Genomic DNA, 19,505 nt, shown 5'->3' with positions numbered 1-19,505 from the left:
CCAACATGAAAATATGTCGTTACTCTGCTAGGAGTGTAAAAAAGAAATCCCAAACCCACCAGAACAGATTTATTCAATACGTGTAAATATAGATGTGCTTTAAAAAGCTTGAAATACACTTTTCTTCTCCAAGCTTCCAGGCACAGTAGTGCTTTACCTGAGATATCTAGCTAGCTAGATAAATTAGTGTGTTTATATATAATTTATATATAAATACAAATATCCAAATTGTGCTACTATGGAAAAGCAATCATTTTTGAAGGACCAATCTCCTGCCACACACGATAAAAATGTTATTGGGAAATCACTGTTGTACTCAACAGTCTAAACTGCACAATCACTCAGTGTGTCTCCCTGTTTTGTACACTATAAGCAACTTCTCAAACTAATGTCATGGTAAAGACAAATACAGGGCTGGAAAGGCAATTCCTCGGTCACTGACTCCAAATCCTACTATCACAGACAAGTGCATCTTAGACTCTCTCTAAAGTATTTCATAATCTCTTTACTGAAGAAAGGTCATATTCTGCATAGTGAAACTGTGACAGTGAGATATTTGATGGGGAAAGAAGTCAAAAAACTGAAATCAAGCTGCAATTGGACTCAGAAATCTTCCATGTGCAATATATAAAACTAAAACAACAGCATTAAATGTCCTTCACTTGTGCTCTTTTCCCCTGGCATTAGCCTATGTGTCTTTCTTTGACAACTCTCTCTGAAATATCAACATATTTTTAAAGTGCAGTTATTCTCTTTTCACATTCATCCTCTTGTCTCTTTAGCAGAGATGTTGTTTGAGCTTTTACCCTCCTGGAAGCTTTTAGCTCTAAGATGCAAAATGTAACCCCTGCTCCTATTTTGAGGATGTACAGATACAGGTCATTCCAACTAAAAATGGAAAGTTGCTGGAAATACAATAGCCAAAATTTTTAAAAATCTCAGTTGAAATGAAACACACAAACTTTTTATCTAGATCTGCAGAAGTACAAATGATGGTGTTTTTTAGAGAGAAAGTAAAAATGAGGTAAAAATCTCTTGTTATTAAAGTCTTCAAATTATTTCACCTAGTAGTCACCATATAAGAACTGCAAGTGGTCAGAGGGGAGATAAAATTCAGAATCCAACCTAAATTCTAGACCAAAAGGAAACCCAGAATCATAGAATGGCCTTGGTTTGAAAAGGACCACAATGATCATCCTGCTATGTGCAGGGCTGCCAACCACTACACCAGGCTGTATTCCCTGAGTCCTTAGTTTTGTACGACAAATGGGTTACATTTAAATAACAGAAGTAATATTTCTAATGAGAATTGTCAAGGATTCTTCAGGAGCAGGAAGTGAAGGACAATCCATTCACCCACACAGTTTTCTAACATGCATCACTGGGGATCCATGTGAGAACATGCACATGTATGCTCCCCTCACCGGATCTTCATAACTTCTGAGGCTAATAGACAAATTCAAGCAAAACTGATGACAATTATATTTCTTTGAAGTTTATGAAAGTAAGAGTCTAGTTAGTAATATAAGGGAAACTATAAATAATGTGTCCCTTTAGCAAGTTGAACCTTTTCAAACAGCAGAGAATCCACACAGGAGGACAACGCTGCTGCTTGCAGAATTGCTTGTTAAGTAAAAAGAGTTTGTGCTAATGCAGGTCTCTAAAATTGCTTCGTTAATGCAATGTCTTAGAGGGATTCAGAAAGCACCTTGAGGAGAATGCTGCAGCAATGCAGACTTCCTCCTAGCTGGGACTCCCATAGTTTTGCTATCCTATCTCTTTCACTTCAGCTTTGCTAAGGAGTGGAAAGCCAAACTTTAAAAAATGAAAAAAGATTTCATAAAAATGGCATGACAGAACACTGCATGCATCTTGTTTTAGTTATAGACAGTAAATGTATTCATTGTGCAAAGACTCCCATTTCTTCTGCTACTAACAATGCAGATTGCTGAATTTGCTGAAATTCTCCCTTTCTTCTCTCTTGCCCACCATCAACAACAAAAGAATCACGAGATCAAACCTTCTATCCTAACCATGCAGGCACTTACAGTCCCTGTACACATAACTTCGTGCCAACAGGATGTGGCCTTCATTACTGATACATGTGTCAGGAAAGGACTCATTTCAGTTAGGTCTGTTTTGCAAGGCTAAACAGATTCTAGGATTTAATAATGTTTCATCACCTGATGACTACACAAATATAAAAACAGAAGGCAAATACAAACAGCTGTGATTTTAAAAGTGCAATGTCATCTGAAGTGCAGTGCATTGTTATTACTTTATAATCACTCTTCTGACTTGGGCTTCAAAACATGTTTAACATGTCCTTTTCTCTTCCACTCTAGTATTAACAGAGAAAAAGCTACTGTTCCTATTTAACAATTTCCCTTCCACTTCTTTACCAAGTTTTGTACTTACAATTACTTTTTTGAGTCATCCTCAAAACACGAGAGCAAAGAACATAACTTCCTTTTATATTTTTCTTTCAAGCAGATGATGCTAAATAGAGAACACTACTATTCGATTCAAAGTCACTGTAAGGACATTTTACATACACTTCCTTTTACAACTCAAAAGAACCAAAAATAAGTCAAGTACAACCAAAAAAAAAAAAAAGTATAATATTAAGGAGGATAAATTAAGTGTATTAGGTGGTTTCTGTTTCTGAATTAAATGGTCTCCACTCCAGCCTAAAAGCTAATGTTTCTTTATCGCATATTTTAAACCCATATTTGCACAGCTATGTTTAAGCTGTTTTTACAGCTTATTTTGCTTGTAAATATTAAAATATCTGCAAAAGCTTTTAAATGGGTCCTCCACAGGTGTTTTAAAAAGCAAGACTTTTTGCATCATAACTGAAGATAACTACAAAGCACCACTGTAAGCATTTTCCACACCAAGAAACAGGGGCTTCTTTAGGGCTTCTAAGCTCTTTGCAATCTGGAGTCATAAGCCATTTCAGTACTGCTTTACATCTTTACTTGTTAGAATCTTTTTGATTTTGAAATGATGCCAAGGACAGACATCATAGCAGAGGTTTCCTATTTAAAAGGTCAGTTTGTTGGGGTTTTTTTCCCCAAAGCATCTGAACGGTACTAGCACAACTTTAATCTAATATACAGCCTTCAACTAAACCTGAAAGACAATGGTATTCGTTTTTGTTTTAGCAAATCCTCTTCCGCTTCTTTAAACCAGTGAAAGCCCATTGCTTGTCAGCAGTTAAGGGCTGACATGCACTTCATGAAAAGCAATTACAACTTGGAGTGCAACAAGGAATCTGGCAACTTTAAAACACAAAGATGATATTCTCTGGACCACTCAGTAAAAAGCTAAGAGCGTACTAGAAAGCACAACAGACATGGTACACACTTAGAAACACATCACAGTAAATTAGTAAATTTAGGGGAATAAAACAGTTATTGGCAAGATACTGGCAGTACATACTTCTGACAAAGCTGGCTGAACAGTACTTTGGGAGAAAGAGGACCTCTTCCAGCCTCTCTCATGCTGTGAAGGAACAAGAACATCGCTGAAGTCAAGGGTCCTGGGCTGGAGAGGTTTACCACCAAAGGATCCTTCAAAATAAAAGTAAAATATGCATCAACTTCAAAATGAGTGACACAAAAGTCTTATTTCAGGTTAATACATTTATCACAAAGAGCAAAGTAACCTTTAGTCTTGGACAGTTTGACTCTTTAAAAAAGCTTGATGTCACCTAAAGACAGTGAAAGAGCAAACTTATTAACTAAACCGTAATAATAACAATACCAAGAAATTCTCAGCGAACAAACTGTCTGTTAACCAGTAATTTTTTTAAACAAGCATGTCCATTATTCCCAGAATTAAGTGAAATATAGGAGTGTTTACAGAAAGAGTAATGAGTTCTTAAACAGTGAGGTCTTTTTGCCAGGCTATGGTTCATCAAAGCTATCCATAAGGGGACGTTCTTCCATTTTTTCTCTGAAACTAATTAGTAACAAACATAATGAAATCTTATTTACTCAATCTGTTTTTCAAAATATAAATGGCAAGTGGCAGTTTGCCTTATATACCCCTTGGTTTATCTGTTTTACTCTTCTTCCCATGTGTACTGAGCTGAGAGTTGCATACCGAAATTGTCACACATCCAGCAGCCAGAGAAGCCCACCCTGCTCCCCCAGGAACTGAGCCCCAGAAAGGCTCAGGCTGCAGTTCACAAGCAGAGGCTGACATCAGACCCATGTAGACCAGCCATTTTTGGGGCAACCTGCAGGACAAGGCATCATCTTCTCCAGGTTAAGACTCACACCTCCCAGCAGGTCCCAGGGCTGCAGGGAACTGACCAGAAGCAAAGCATGCTTCTGAGTTGCTTTGGGGCTACTTGCGTTCAGAAAGCTGCAGGCCATCGGCACTCCTTCACATGCCCCTATGTTCATCCATGGTCCCAGTGTCTACTGGTCTCCTGATCCTCACAAAAACAGATTACAATTTCCAGACAAACAACTAGAGAGTATGCCTCTTTTAAAAACAGAACTGAACAAAATATAAGCTTTACGGATGCACAAACACATAAAGTAATCGCATCACATTACATGCACTATCAAAACTTGAGAAATACCCTTTACCAAGCACAAAGCTAGCAGTTTCCCCATTACAATCAGTTAGGCTACTAAAGTCCCCTGATCCTCTGCTGACATACACAGACCACAAAATACATTCTGTGCTCCAAAGAGCTTACTTACTTTGTAAGCACTGTCATTAAAGAGAAAATAAATCTTTCAACCTTATGGCTGTGTAAGGTTCACGTCACACATAAGCCAACATACCACTGCTTTTCTAAGCCTCCAGGCACAAACAAGCTCCAGACTTCAGTTGTGGCTGGGGAATAACTTGGTGAAACGTGTTGCTGTTCAGAACTGCCATTAGCAGTAAGAAAGGTAACAGTGCAATGAATTTCACACTGCTCTTGCCTGGAGAAGCTATGAGCAGCACTGAGAACAATATACAGAAATCTTTGTAATTTCAGCAGTGTCTGAAAGATTCCCACCTCTCAATCCTTACCACCACCAGAAAGCTCCCAGCAACCAGCAGAAAGAAAGAAAAAAAAACCAAAAAAAAACAAAAACAAAAACTCTGCAAAGTGCTGTCTTTAACTACCAGAGGGAAAGGAACATTATCCTTTCTCCACCTGCCAACAATATATTATGAAAATGAGCATCTTTAAGAAGCAACAAGGAACTGTTGATCATAATGACAATCGTTTCTTTCCCATATGCCTCTGAGGACAAGACGTTTAGTCTACACTAGTATTTTGTTAACACTCCATCTGGGAAGCATGCATTACATTTTACAAGCCCCATCAATGTATTGCTGAGGCAGACCAGAATAAATATTTCATCAACACTTTATAGAGCCAGAAATACTCTATCCTGTATTACACACACATATTGAAGAAACAAAATGGGAAACAAACATAAGCCACTCTTTCTTAGGGTCAAGCATTATTTGCTACTTCAGTGTTAGAAAATATGAAAGGAAGTGATTGTTCTCCTTCTTTCAGGGCAGAACAATTGGTTTTGTCACAGACATCATAAACTGGCTGAACTACTGAAAGATAGCCATAGCACCCTGACAATGCCCAATCTTGTCTACAATTCAAAGACAAAAAGAAACAGGAGAGTAAGAGCTCATCTTTAACAGAGATGTGATTTCCTTGCAGCAGCTTCTTCCCACATTTGCCCAAATCCATATTTTTCACTGCATACTTACCAACTGGGAGTCTGAAGTATGACAGATTTTTAACTTTGTTCCTTTCTCCTTCATCTCGTACATCAGTTCATTTAGTATGTGAGTCTGTGCCAAATTCTGAAAGAAAAAATAAACAAATCCAAGAACACATCCATTTTTTTTACTATCCAGCTCTCTTTGTTTATAAATTCTATATTCAGGGTTAGACAAAACCAGACATATCTAATAATGTGCAACTGAGGTTTAAATCAGTAGAAAAAGCAGATACCACCCTTACCAGAGCTATCACTAATCTTAGACTGCTTCTAAAATTGTATCTAATTCTGTTGCTGCAATTTCCAAGTATTTTCCTACTAATAACATTGTTATTGTAAAACAACATTTTTGTTAGCTTGTTTATTTTGCTTTTGTTTCTTTGATGGTGAGAACACTTATAAGAAAAAACATTTGTTTCTGTTAAAATTTGTATCCTTCCTCATAGCACCACAGCTTTTTTATTTTTTTTCCTTTATTTTAATGTTTGCTGCAGATGACAGGTTTCCTCAGTGCCATTTGTCTACTCAGAGAACAATTTGCAGTAATTATATACTTAAAAATTCACTTTTTATAGCCACAATCATAAATGTTAAGTGAAGTGTGCCAGTTCAGAACACCTTTGAAGCAATTTAATTTCATTTGCTTAGTCCTGATTGCAGATATATATCTCTCTGTCCAACCAGCGGGCATTAAGATGTTTCAATATAAAAGTTAGCAAAGCTGCTGCTATTTTTAGGATGTTGGATTTGTTATACATTCAGATCAATAAAAGTTTACTCAGATAGTTCATTCTGGTCAGGAAAGAAAAAGCTATAATCAATAAAAATATGCATGAAGTACCACTTTTCACACCCACCAGTACGTTAAATACCGTGCATTACTCATGACTGCCTGATGCTGGACTACAAATAAAACCATATGCTGGAGTACAACCCACACACATATGCAGCATATAACACACGACATTTTCATTTGTCTCAATACTTTGAAAAATGCTACTGATCCAGGAACTCTTTTTTTTTTTTTTTTTTTTTTTTTTAATAAAAGGAAATATTGCTTAGATAGAAAGGAGTGAAAAGAATTTAAAAAGGGCCTCCTGAAAGCAGAAAGTGGTAACCTTCAGAACCTTTCACAAAGCCCATGGTTTATAAAAATTAACATTTCTGAAATCTATAAAGAGAAAACTGTGTGAGCATTCCATCTTACCTGCATGACAGCATTAAAAAAGCACGTATTTCCTAAATTATTTATTCCTTTAACTGGAACTGATGTACCATTACCAGAACCTTTCCCTCTCAGAATTTCACTTGTTTCACTGCTTTCATCACGGAGTCGTATGATTTTTGACGAACCTGTAATTAAACTATAGATTAGCATTACTTGATTACTGGATAGTTAAAACAACTCGGTCCTTCTTTGGATTATGTTTATTATTTTTGACATAAGCTGAAAGACACCCCAATGGCACACTAAGCCACTTTATAAAGCCTTTAAAAAACATGAGACATCAACAGTTAAAACCTGAGGAAAAACATTCCCACAACTACCTATATCCAACAAGTGCCTTACACAACAATTAGAACATCTCCTAAGACTTTAGCTTCTTCATTATGTAAAAAATAAAGAAGTAAAATAGGCTCTGTTAGTCTATCAACAACAAGAAGTTTAATGTATGTTCTTTAGATGCACTGGAAACACCACACACAAGGGCTGTTTTTTGGTGCCTTTATGGAGAGGTAACCAAAAGTTACACCTGAGTACTGCACATCTTTACCAATTTTTATGCTTTCCTTAAATTGTCTGGTACAACTTGGCCAAGGCAGTTCCATTTGAGTTGTTATCAGTTTTCTCAAATGCTACCCCCACCCACCTCCCTTTGTAACAGCCTGAGGAGTTGCTAGTAAAACCAAAATGGATATGTTATTTTAATTTCAAACCACAAGAATTTGATAAAACTGCAATGGAATATGCTACCAGCATAACATCCGTGCGTTTTCCTATTTCTCTTATTATTTAAATAGATTGGGGCAGCAAAGTTAGACAGTCATTAACTTGTAGCCTAGAGGTAACGGAAAGACTTGAGATAACAATATTTAGCCTGGAATTCTACTAGCAACTTTCATATTGTCATGGTTGCAGGACTAAATATGAACATTACTGACATCTGCAGCGTCTTAAATATTGATTAACAATGCATGTCAATGTAAACGAGTTATGGACTTAATAGATGCCAAGAACTGTGATGCTGCAATCCATGCCTTGACATATGAATTCACGTATTTGTTCTAATGAGTTTCACATTGAAATCTCATTAAAGTGTTCTTGGGAAATAACTAACCAGCCTATTTACGTTAATGAAATGCTCATGCCAAAAGGTTCTTTAATGTAGGTTCTGCACAGTTTCTTGCTTACAAGATGAAAAAATATAATTAAATAAAAAACAAGTCATTAAAATATTTTATCTGCAACAAGCCTCTGATGCAGTCTGCCTGCACCCTGCAGCGCCGACAAGGCATAATTATTTCTCTGAATTGCATCTGAGTTTGTCAAACTGCAGCGAGAGGTGCTTCGCTGTTTAAAGATATTTTTAAATGTTCTTAGTAACACTGCTTACACAGGTTTAAAATATTCTTCTTTCCACAAGAGAAGGGCAAAGAAAGAGACTAAATTGTCCTTGGAAAAGCAACGTGTTTCTGAATGCAGTAAACAACAAATGGCTTGAGAGCTGCTCACACCCAAAAACAGTCACTGTTTCACGGGCTATGTACAGTAACATTTTTTAATTTACATTGCAAGGGGGTTATTCTACAGTGTCTGATGCTCCTCCATCCACAAAGAGCTCCAAAAGCACCTTAGCAGAAGAAAGGGAGCCCCAAGTATATGCAGCTTGAAGGCACTCCTCACTCTCAGAAATCTGATAATATTATTGGAGACTTCTTCCTTTTGGAAAAGTGTGGACACAGAGAAATGCTGGGGAGAAGAGATGGTTAAAAAGAAAAAAAAAAAAAAAAGCCAAAATTGTGTAAATAATTTGTGTATTAGTATACCACAGTTGTTGCATTTATCCATCGGCATTCAAAAACATCTGGGACAGCATCTTAAAGTAAACAATGTTCACAAGGCCATCTGGACAAAACTGCAGGCAAAAATTAAAGCATAAGCATATGGAAAAGCAGATTTTTCTCTTCCCTTTAGCAGTACAGGATGACAAATGTCAAACCTAGATCTGTCCACGCTTCACTGTGCTACGCTTTGCAGCACCACCTGGCTCTCCTTGCACAGCCACCAAATATGGACAGCACTGCCACAGCGGACCATATCTGCAGGGCAAACTCGATAAAAGCATTTCACTTCATGGTTAAATGGAAACTTCACACAAGTAGCAAGGCTCCATTTGCTGAATCTCACATATGAATTATTTAAGGGGGAAAAACAAAGCAACAGCATCCAGTTTTGTGATAAGGGCTAAGAGAAAATGCAATTGCAAAGCACAGTGCATGAGAACCAGCCATACGATGTCACAAAGCTGGATAATTAGCACAGGGATGAGAAGGAGCAATAAATTAAGAAGAGGCCTGTATGTTGTTACAGAAATCTAGGTACCTCCTTTCATTAAGAAGGCTTTAATTATAATCTCTTCATTTTTCAGTACACTTCACAAGCTAATTCCACACAGTATTTCACTAGCTTTCTGTATCTTTGAAAAAAATCACTGCTTTGCCATTACAATCACTATCTGCCATCTAGCTTACTCCATACAGACATTTTTAGGGACATAAGAAGAGCCAGAGGAAGGACGGCGGTTTTTAATTGAACTCTGTTCAGCGTCCCTTATTTGAGGATAGATGACAGACAGGCCTAAAGCTGAATGTTTAGTTGACATGTGATGAGTTGGCCAGTCTTAATAGAAGATGCTGGTGATGCCTGCGATAGCTAGTACTTCCACAGCTTGGGGCTGGAGGGTCCTTCTGCAATATTAACCCACGGCTACAAGCCTGTTATTAATCAGAAGACCAATACGTAATTTTTTAAAGTGAATTTGCACTGAACTGTTTCAGATTCCTCCTGACCTAATCTTGCAGTTCTGTAATGTTTTCACAGAAGTGCTGTAGGATATGAAAAGGGATTTTTTAAGCCAGCATAGATAAAAGAATTTTAAGATAAGGACTCTATCAAAAAAAACTACTGCTGTACACAAGGACCTACAACTCCTGGCTGAATTGCATTCTGTGAAAGGAAGAACTGCCATCCACCCAGCCACGGGCAGCAGTAACTGCTACAGAGGAACTCCTGCCAGCCTTACCAAGAGCAAGGTGGATGAAAAGTACACATGCAATGGAATTAATCACCTCATTTCTGTATGCAACTCACTAGTACGTCTTTTAGAGTCGATACAGGTCCCCTCAGCCTCTTTGCCTTCCTCAGACAAGGTGGGCATTGGACCTGAGCAGCCATCAGGAGCTGCTTCTCTCCTACAGCACAGCAGACAATTAATATTATGCCCCTGTTTTCTTCAGCTTTTCTAGCTCCCTCTGCTCATCTACATCTCACCTTGTAGGCTCTGAGGGAAGGGAACATCACAATTGCACAGCACTGGCCTTACAGGTATGTGACAGAGCTCAAGCCCCGACTTGATGCAGAGAACAATTCAGCTCATAAATGACAAGTCACCAACCCAGGTGCAAAAGCAACATAGTGCTGGCACAATCACTTGCAAAAAATGTTCAGAAAACTTATCGGTGGGCCTATATCTGCTTTCCAGCACTACAAACATTTGCAGCCTATGTGGACTTTTATATCTCTCTTGTTGAAAGTGAAATGTGACTAGGGGTGCAGATGGTATGCAAGCAAAAATGTAAATGACATCCAATTTTTCTTTCAGCTGGGGGAGTAAGCATTTTTGCTCATCTTTTCAATATAACTGTTGCTGCGTTGTTGTTGTTTTTTTAATTAAAAATGAGGGTTCCAGGAATATGCACTTTTATTCCAAGGTCAAGCCTTTTTCACTGAATAGAACTGCAGTACTTCAGTTGAAGGTCTTCATAGCAAAAGCAAGGTTAATAGATTTCCTTTCTTTTACCAAGTTCTCCTCATGCATGTTTTACAAAATGCTACCAAATTGTCTGGCACTCCTTTTTCATTTAAAATTTTTGGTTTTTTTCCAACACCGTACAACAATGAGAATCCAACCCTTAGAAAAACAGCATTGTAATAATCATAAATGGTCACTAGATTCATGTTCTAAAGGATTGATTCCTCTTGTGGGGTTTCTGTCCTACGAACTTTATTTCTATGATTCTGCCAGGTTGTTATGAACTAAAAAACTCATGCACGTAGAGTGAAAGAGTAACCTACTCAGCCATCAGTGCTGACGCTCCATGCTCAGATGGCTGGTGCTACACCTCACAAGTAAGCATGCACGCAGACAGGAAAGGGAAAAACCTACGGCTAAAAATGGCAATGTCTAAAAAATTTTTTATTATAACAAGTTAAGTAATTGTGAAAAATTTAGGACAGACAACGGAAATGTCTTTTTGCTGAGGTATACTTCAAATTTGGATAGTCAACATATTCTGCATTATTTTGCTAGTTACATTTAGATTTTTCATACCATTTGTTTTTCCAGGCATGTTAACACCCAGTATTCATACTGTAAAGTTATGTATTTTTAATTTTTCCATCAACTAAGGCAAATATCAAGTTTTCAGCTTTCATCTGTTGGCAAAAGCTGGGCAGCTGAACTTACTACCAAAATCTTACTCCTCCGCTTTACCTTCCAAATAACAAAATTAACTACAGAATTTGAGAACAGATATTCTTTCTTCTCATTCTATTGCCACACAAACAAATTTAAGTAACTGCTTTATAAAGAAATTCAGTATGCAATCCTATGTCTTCACCAATGTCCAGCTTGGCTTTTATAAAGGAAAATATGCATTTTTAAAAGCTCATAACAATTTATTTTCTCCAGCAAATGAGCAGGCACCCAGCTAGCAACGTCTCAGCATGGTTTCTGTGTACTACATGTGCATTATGTCCATGTGAAGCTCACAAGTGTGCCACACTGACAATACTGCACCTGCCTTTCTGTGAAAATCATCACGGCCTGCTAACCTTTTCCACAAAACAAATTTCTGGGTGGTACACCCTAGAAAGCAATCTTGCTTTATTCTTCCATCTTGTGCCCAACATGACCTCTTAACCAAACAAACTCCTCTACAGAGAGGGGGAGAAAAATAAAAGAAAAAAGGGAATAAAAAAAAAAATAGCAGGCATGGCTGGGTACAACAAACCATAGGATCAGATGCGAAAATCACACAGCTGCAAGCATTCTTTTGGGAACCCAGCACTGGGATTTATCTCAATCGCTTAATGTAATTACAAAAGTCAGTCATGTAGTAGTAATGTAATTTGCACATTTTTACAGCTGAAGTGAAGTCGAATCTTTATGAGAGGCTGAGTGAAAAGCAGGGATCCTGCTGCCACACTATTCCACCACATTAGTACCAAATGACAAGCGTTTTGCTTTTGTTTATTTTCCAGGCTGCATTAATTAAGAAATCTATATAACTCTCCCTTACACACTGAAGCTGTTTATTTTATCTTTAAATGACTCCGGTGCTCTCAAGAATTTAAAAAAAAAAAAAAAGAAAAAACCCCAGCCCTCATCTGTTACTTATATCTGTGCTCATACTGCATTTCTGTAGAATTTTCTACACAATGCTACTTGAATTGTAATGAAGCACCCTGCCAACCAGTCATTAGAATATAAAGAAATCCAGATATAAGATGCATTTTTATTACAGTGCAACACTGGGGTATGAAAAGCAAGTAAATATGTTCAATTAGGCCTTTTTTAATTGAAGGCAGAAACAGAAAAGCAATGGGAAAAAGCATATGATTAATTTTAAAGAAATGAAAAAAAAAGTTGTGAGAAACAAGCACTGTAAAACTGACAATGGTTTGTATTTCCAGGTTTAAAATCAGTAGTTTAGTATCGACTAATATACAAAATATATATATGGTTTTTTTTTGTTTTTTTTTTTAACAAACCAAGAAGAATTTAAAGGACAACTTACACTGAAAATATCACTGTAACATGAAATGAAATGCTAAACATAAAACAAAATAAAAGGTAAGTCATGAGTGGTAGTTAAATTCATTGCTGTCTGCTGTGTCCTTTGTTTTCTGAACAGCACAAATCATGCTTTGATCTCTGATTCTACTAAAATACATATTCATGACTCTATGATTCTGAGAAGGTATTCTAGCTTTTAAAAAAAATAACTCTTAAGCTACATTTCTCTAGTGCAAGCACCTAGTGCTTCAAAGTAACTGTGACGTAAAAGAATGCTGTTGAATTTATGGAAGTAAAAATAGAACATCAGATCGGTGAGGAAATTCCTGCTTACACACCTATTACTTATTCATCCATGCATCAGTGTTTCCTAGCACCTTCCAGGGGTAGCTGGGACCAAAACAACCAACTATGTGAGTCAAACAGCTTCTTCCTCTTTTAATCGCCACCTGAAGAAGCCCAACAAAGTACCTTTGGGCCAATACTGCCAGAGCTCAAACTGAACAGCTTGGCACAGCCGCTTCCTGACTGAAGGCTGCAAATGTCCCAGCTCAGAGCACATATTTTCCTACTTCTGCAGGTGAGCCTCAGCCTGTCTGGAACAGCACAGGCAACGCGACTGCCCTCCAGCAGCAGCCATCCCCACACATGGAGCAGCCTTTTGCTGCAGAAATGAGCATGCAGTGGGGTACACCGGGGAACTGACCCAGGCCAGAACAAACCCAAAAGAAACCCTGACCATATATAGAGAAAATTCATTCTGCCCTGCTCTAATACTATCCCCTGATTGTTAAGACAACCCTACTTCTTCTGAACTAGTTTGGAATTGTGCTTGCTTAATTTAAGACATTTCACAGAAAAGTAATTTTCTAAGCCCTCAACTCTGAAAGCTTTAGATGTCTTCAAATTTCACAAATTAATATTCCAAAACATGAAGCACAAAGAATCCTATCACTTCTGAATGTCTTACCCAGAAGTTCTAAGCTAGAATGAAATTGTTTCCATTAAATTAACTGAAACAAACATTCCATTTTTATCTGCAAGAGAGCTGCAACAGCAATTTATGTCTACATGAAAGCTTGAAACTGTAGCTATGAATAAAAGTGAAATCACACACAGCATTTTCATCATTCATTTCATCAGGCAAAATGATGCAAAAAGGAGCAATTCATAAATTTATTACAAATAAATTACTCAGTGTAGAACTTGTGACCAGATAAAATACAAAATATGAATTTCTGAGTGACATCTAGACTTTTTTCCCCTCAAGAATTACCTATTAGAACTAGCAGGATTTGTGCACATGCAGCTAGAAGAATGTACTTCAATCCAGTAAGGCACTCTGTTCCAATCTTACTTCCAACCAGACCGGGAGGGTGATGTGGTGTGATGTGATGTGTTGTGGTGTGTGTGTGTGTAACCTGGAATCTGATGTCTCTCATAAATCAAAAGCCAGAAATGCTCCAGTGTGTTACAGTAGGGATGAATAATAAGGATTCTCAAGAGCAGACAGTTGAGGGCCACACATAAAACGTTCTATCTACAATCACATATACTGATAAATATAGGAATCACAGAATCACAGAATCACAGAATCACCCGGGTTGGAAGGGACCTCAAGGATCATGTAGTTCCAACCCCCCTGCCTAGCTCCTAAAAGTAAGAAAATAATTTAACATAATTTTCTATTAACAGAAAAGCAGAAAAGAAAAAAGCATTACATCACAATCCAATTACATCAAAGAATAGAAAGCGTTCCACTCAGAGTACTATAAGATCCCCTTACAAAAATTTAATTAACTACAGAAAACAAATCAGAATCAGAAAAAATTTGAGATGTTACACATCCACTCTTTTAAAATTCAATTCATTAATTCCTCCAGATAGCTTTTGTGCATTAATTCATATGGCATTTTACTTAAGGTATAATATTTTCTCTAGAACAAACTGGTACTTCTTCATTAAAGATAAAGCTTGGGAAAACCATCCTATAGTGCCCAAAATACTTGAAAGAATTAATTGTGCTGAATAAAAGAAATTCAATTGTTTATAAAAACGACTATGATAAGCATAACTTGCCCAGATAGTCATGCAATTAAAAATTGCATTATACTCCCATACTCATATATACTTTTTGAATTAAATGTTTAATATGACTCAAAATTTGAAATACTCATTTTTAGAGACAGTACATTACAGATGTTCCAGATACAGTTATTTGTGTATACTTACTTGGTTCAGCTCTGGAACCATGTTTCTGAAGAAAGTCAACTATCTGAGCCAAAGCCTTTTTGTTGCAATGTGTTGACAGCTCTTCATCACATTCATAACACCTAAACAAAAGAGGAAATGCACTGGAATTCAGGATATCTGTATTCACTTCCAAGTTTTAACTGACCTTTAAAAACATCTTACACAAATTACTTAAGCTCTAGGTCTCAAATCTTTGCACAAAAAAGAGGAGTAAAATTATATCCCCTCATCCCATACACATTCTGATCTAAAGATCAGCCTTAATTCACTTCAAAATTAACAGATTTAATTAATGTCAGTTAAAAGCCCTGCAAGTAGCCAGATAGAAACAAGCAGGAAAAGCAAACTCCTAAAATCGATCAACTCTCTACACAACACAACAGACTCTCAAACTACTATGCTAGTATGCTCTAATCTTCTTCACTGGCAATAAAGCACACTGCTCACTGCAAAAATCACATCTCAGCCCACAACTCAGTGTACATTTTGCCTACTTAAAAACAACTGGCATACAAGAAAAAGGTGGGTGATGTGATGAATATCATTTGACAGGAACAAACCCGTGCTTGGACTAAGAAGAAGATAAAAAGAAAAAGCAGCTCTCATGGGACAGGCAGGCAGGAAGCTTACCAAAACTGCTTTCTATTTTACTGGATTTGTGATCTCTCTACATACCTAAGCACAAACTAATTTTCTGTACAGAAAACCTGCCTCTTTGCTCTTCAGAGATCTACGTAAACAGCTTATTTTATCTTCCAGAAGTACTCTTTATAATAAAAAGACAGTGCTCTTAGTTAGGAGTAACCTTATATACAAGCATAAATGAACACCTTCCTACTTATTCTTACCATATGATCCATGTACTGAGACTGATAACAATGCAATGAGGTTCTGTGCGTGCTGTTTGGAAGTGTTTTAGAGAATGCTGTCCTTCTGAGTTCTTACTACATCCCTAAAAATGGACACATTAATATAGTGAGAACAAAAGGGAAGTGGGAAAAGAGTATATTAGTTAAATAAGCTATAAAAACTTTACTTTTCAAAATCAAGCAGAAAGCTATAATGCATAAAAATATTCATTCTCATCAACTAAAAGGGTTTCACATTCAAAATAATCCAGTATGATAAAGACATCAATTCACGTTTTTGAAAAAAAATAAAAAAAAAATAAAAAAAAGCATACTTTATTTTTTTCTAATACAAGAAAACTCATTACAACACAAAAATAGTATCTCATATTTTCTACTTAGGAAAATTATTAAACTTGTTTTGAATTAAGAGAAATAACTGCTATCTTCTGAATGAGTATTGTCAATATAAAGCCAATTATGCTACTTACAAAGGTTTACAAAAAAAAGTGAATAATTGTGTAGCTCATTTGGTCCATGGAATATCAAGGTAACCTTCACTGCTCAAGATTGCTCATGCATTCCAAACAGCAAATACAAAAGGCATATAAATTGCTGTGGTGGTGTTCATTTTTTTTTTTTCCCCCACTAAAAAGCTACTCAGAATAAAACACTTATGTACAGCAAATCCAAGAGAAAATGTACAGTTTTTCAAGTATCTACAGAGTGGAACTTAGAAGACTAAGGAGGAATACTGGTTTCTGAATAAGACGTGAATTTTAGAAGCCATTGACTGCATAAACATGAAAAAGCACATTGATTTAACTCCTTTAAAAGACCTCCTTAGCTACAATTTTTCAGAGTTAATCTATGAGTCCTCCTCAGATCTAGTTAACTGCCTTCCAAAGCCTAGTAATAGCATGCTTCTTTTCAAAATTAAATATATTCAGATAATCCTGGTAGAAGCTGGCATTTGTCTTTATTGTAGAGAAAGATCTGTAAGTAGATTGTTTAACAAAATTGTAAAATGTTCTTTCTAGGCAACTATCAGCTGAAATAAGCATGACGCTGCTTGTAAACTCCATGCTTCAGAATCAGCCTTTACTTCAGTCACAGGCCAGAAATCTACACAAACTCTTGGGGCCAGGACCTTCACTTTTAAACTCTGAGGCCACAACGTGACATTGTAACTGATCCATACTATTAGCCTTAATAGAAAATTAACAGAAAGCAGCATTCGCACTTCCACCCATTCCTTCTTCTTGGGTTCAACCACATCTAGCAATTGAGTGTCTGCAGTATAAACTGATTCAGCAATTTGCAAATTCACTTATTTGTTCATTCGTATTTGCAGTATCTTCTGTCACATAAGCCAGCTCAACTGATGTATTTTGCAATTGTACAGTTCCTGGAGCTAATTTTCCGTATGTGGCAAAAGCACGCAGATGAAGTACAGAGAAGAGGGGAACTACCACCTGTAGGTGCAGAGCTGCACATAAATAAAGCTACCCCAAAATACTGACAAAAACAGCAAAGAACACAAGGCCACATCCCAGTCTATTTAAAAAGCTGAAGCATGGATTCTCACAACTAAGCACTTAAGTAACACTGTTTCACCGAAAGTAATGAGATGCCATGCCAACAGGATCTATATCTGTAATGTCCTTTAGAAAATCAGGGCTTATCCATCCCTGAGTTCAGAGCAGGTGCTTACCTGAGAGCCACACTTGAGACACAGCCATATGTCTGAAGGTGCCACAGGCTCACCATCACTCATCCGCCTCTCCTTCAGACACTCTGAACATATTGACCAAATGCTCTGAGCTACCGCTCTCTTCACATGATGTACATCCACTGCTTGGCTCACGTGCTGGCAGGTTAAGCCTAAAGAAAATGACACTTTGAGCAATTGAAAATAACAGTTAGGAAGGAGAGCATATGTACATAAAAGGAGCACAATCTTTAACTTCAGCAACAGTGAAGGTTCCCACACTGTAATTGCATGCAATTATTTTGGCTCAGGACTCTCCACTTGCTTTTGCTGAAGTCCATGAAGTTTCTGTCAGCTCAATTCTCCAGCTGCCTAAGCCAATCTCAATAGACAACCTACCCTCCATTATATCAACTCCTCTCCCAGTTTGCTATCAAGATATTTATGAAGATGAGTGCAGCCTCACAAGAACATCACACAGCTCTCAGCAGCTTCATATGCATTCCACCTGATCCCATGGACTCACGTATGCCAATTTGCATAACAGCTCTCAATTGTCTTCTTTCCAGATAATACTTCAACCTAGAGTCTGCCACTAGGCTCAAGGACCAGAGGAGACTGAGTGCAGACACTGTTACATGTGAAGACAGGCAAAGAAAAGATTGAGTTCCTCAGCTTTTTCCCATGTCCCCTGTCCCTAGGTGCCCTGCACCCTCAAGTTGCACATTCACACTCATCTTAGCCTTCATTTTGATGTCACAATACCAAAAGAAGCCCCTCTCAACCATCGCTTGCTGTATCAGATTCAACTCTAATCAATGAAGCTTATCCAATCTCATCCCTACATAATCAAAGCCCCTCAGATTGCAATTCAACCTGCTTCTACTCTATGCTTCATCTTTGCCCCCCAGCTCAGTCAGAAGCTCTCTGCTCAGCCACACATCCCCCTGCCGTGCATCTGATCTTCTGTGCATGAGAAAAGACTGCTACTGTGTTCCGAAATGGTTGTCATGGAAGACCAACCCTTCAGGACAGTCATGCAGTGTAACAACCACAAAGTAAAGACTTGACTGAAGATGCCCTGTCATGAATTCAAGCAATAAAAGTACTTCCTGGTACCAGTGAGTTGTGGTTTTCATCAATCAACATGGAAATTATTAGCCCTCAACCTTAGAGCAAAACATCATTTAATGTATTTACCTGCAATATCATCTGAAGAGTCTTCATCCTGTGGCCTGTTAGGCCTTTTGCTTCTCTTTGTTTTCTCAGGGTTAGCTCTTGATGGATCTTTCACCCGCATCTGTTACTTACTAGGAAGGATAAGAAGGAATTACTTATTGCCTAAATATACCGTTAAGTTTAAACTCTATTAGCATGTGAGCACGTCATGTATTCAAGCCTCAGGAACACAGGTTTAGACTTTGACTAATGTCACCTACTTTGTGATAAAAAAATATGAATATGTCAGGAATGAACTCTAAAGAATGCTGTAAGATCAGTTATATTACACGATGTTATAAATTGTATCTGTAGCTACAGGGGACATGCGCTTCCAGGCAGCAATGTTAAATACCTGAGATAGTGAGATTTATTTATTTTTACCATTTTAAACTACTACAGAGTCCCAGCCACATCTTACCAGGAAAGCTCCCTTCCTTAACACATCTCTTCCATAACATATCTCCTGTAAGAAAGGCTTCTGTCATCATTTACCTGTACATGTTCCTGAAAACATTTTGAACAATTTCAGATGGTTTAATAAAAGACAAATGTCTTCCAATTCTTACAAAACTGTCATCAGTGTGGACCAACTACAATGTGAGCTGACCCCCTTGTTAAACATCAGAGAATC

At 37.4% G+C, this 19,505-nt stretch overlaps 1 protein-coding gene across 1 annotated transcript in view; it reads right to left on the bottom strand.

The window, feature by feature from the left end:
• USP45 (ubiquitin specific peptidase 45) overlaps positions 1-18,953 on the bottom strand; it is a gene marked incomplete at both ends in the record, with an annotated part of 42,215 nt that extends 23,262 nt beyond the window's left edge. Inside the window, 7 exons of the mRNA XM_079550096.1 lie at positions 3,445-3,575; positions 5,749-5,844; positions 6,970-7,115; positions 15,074-15,174; positions 15,943-16,046; positions 17,657-17,826; positions 18,854-18,953. Of these exons, the coding sequence (XP_079406222.1) occupies positions 3,445-3,575; positions 5,749-5,844; positions 6,970-7,115; positions 15,074-15,174; positions 15,943-16,046; positions 17,657-17,826; positions 18,854-18,953 (848 nt within the window). The remainder of the gene's footprint in view (positions 1-3,444; positions 3,576-5,748; positions 5,845-6,969; positions 7,116-15,073; positions 15,175-15,942; positions 16,047-17,656; positions 17,827-18,853) is intronic.
• Positions 18,954-19,505: the final 552 nt, after the last annotated feature.

Source organism: Tetrao urogallus (genome assembly GCF_951394365.1).
Source record: "Tetrao urogallus genome assembly, chromosome: 2".
Lineage (NCBI taxonomy): Eukaryota > Metazoa > Chordata > Aves > Galliformes > Phasianidae > Tetrao > Tetrao urogallus.
Note: the sequence above shows the minus strand (reverse complement) of the source record. Positions and strands in the feature narration are given on the sequence as shown.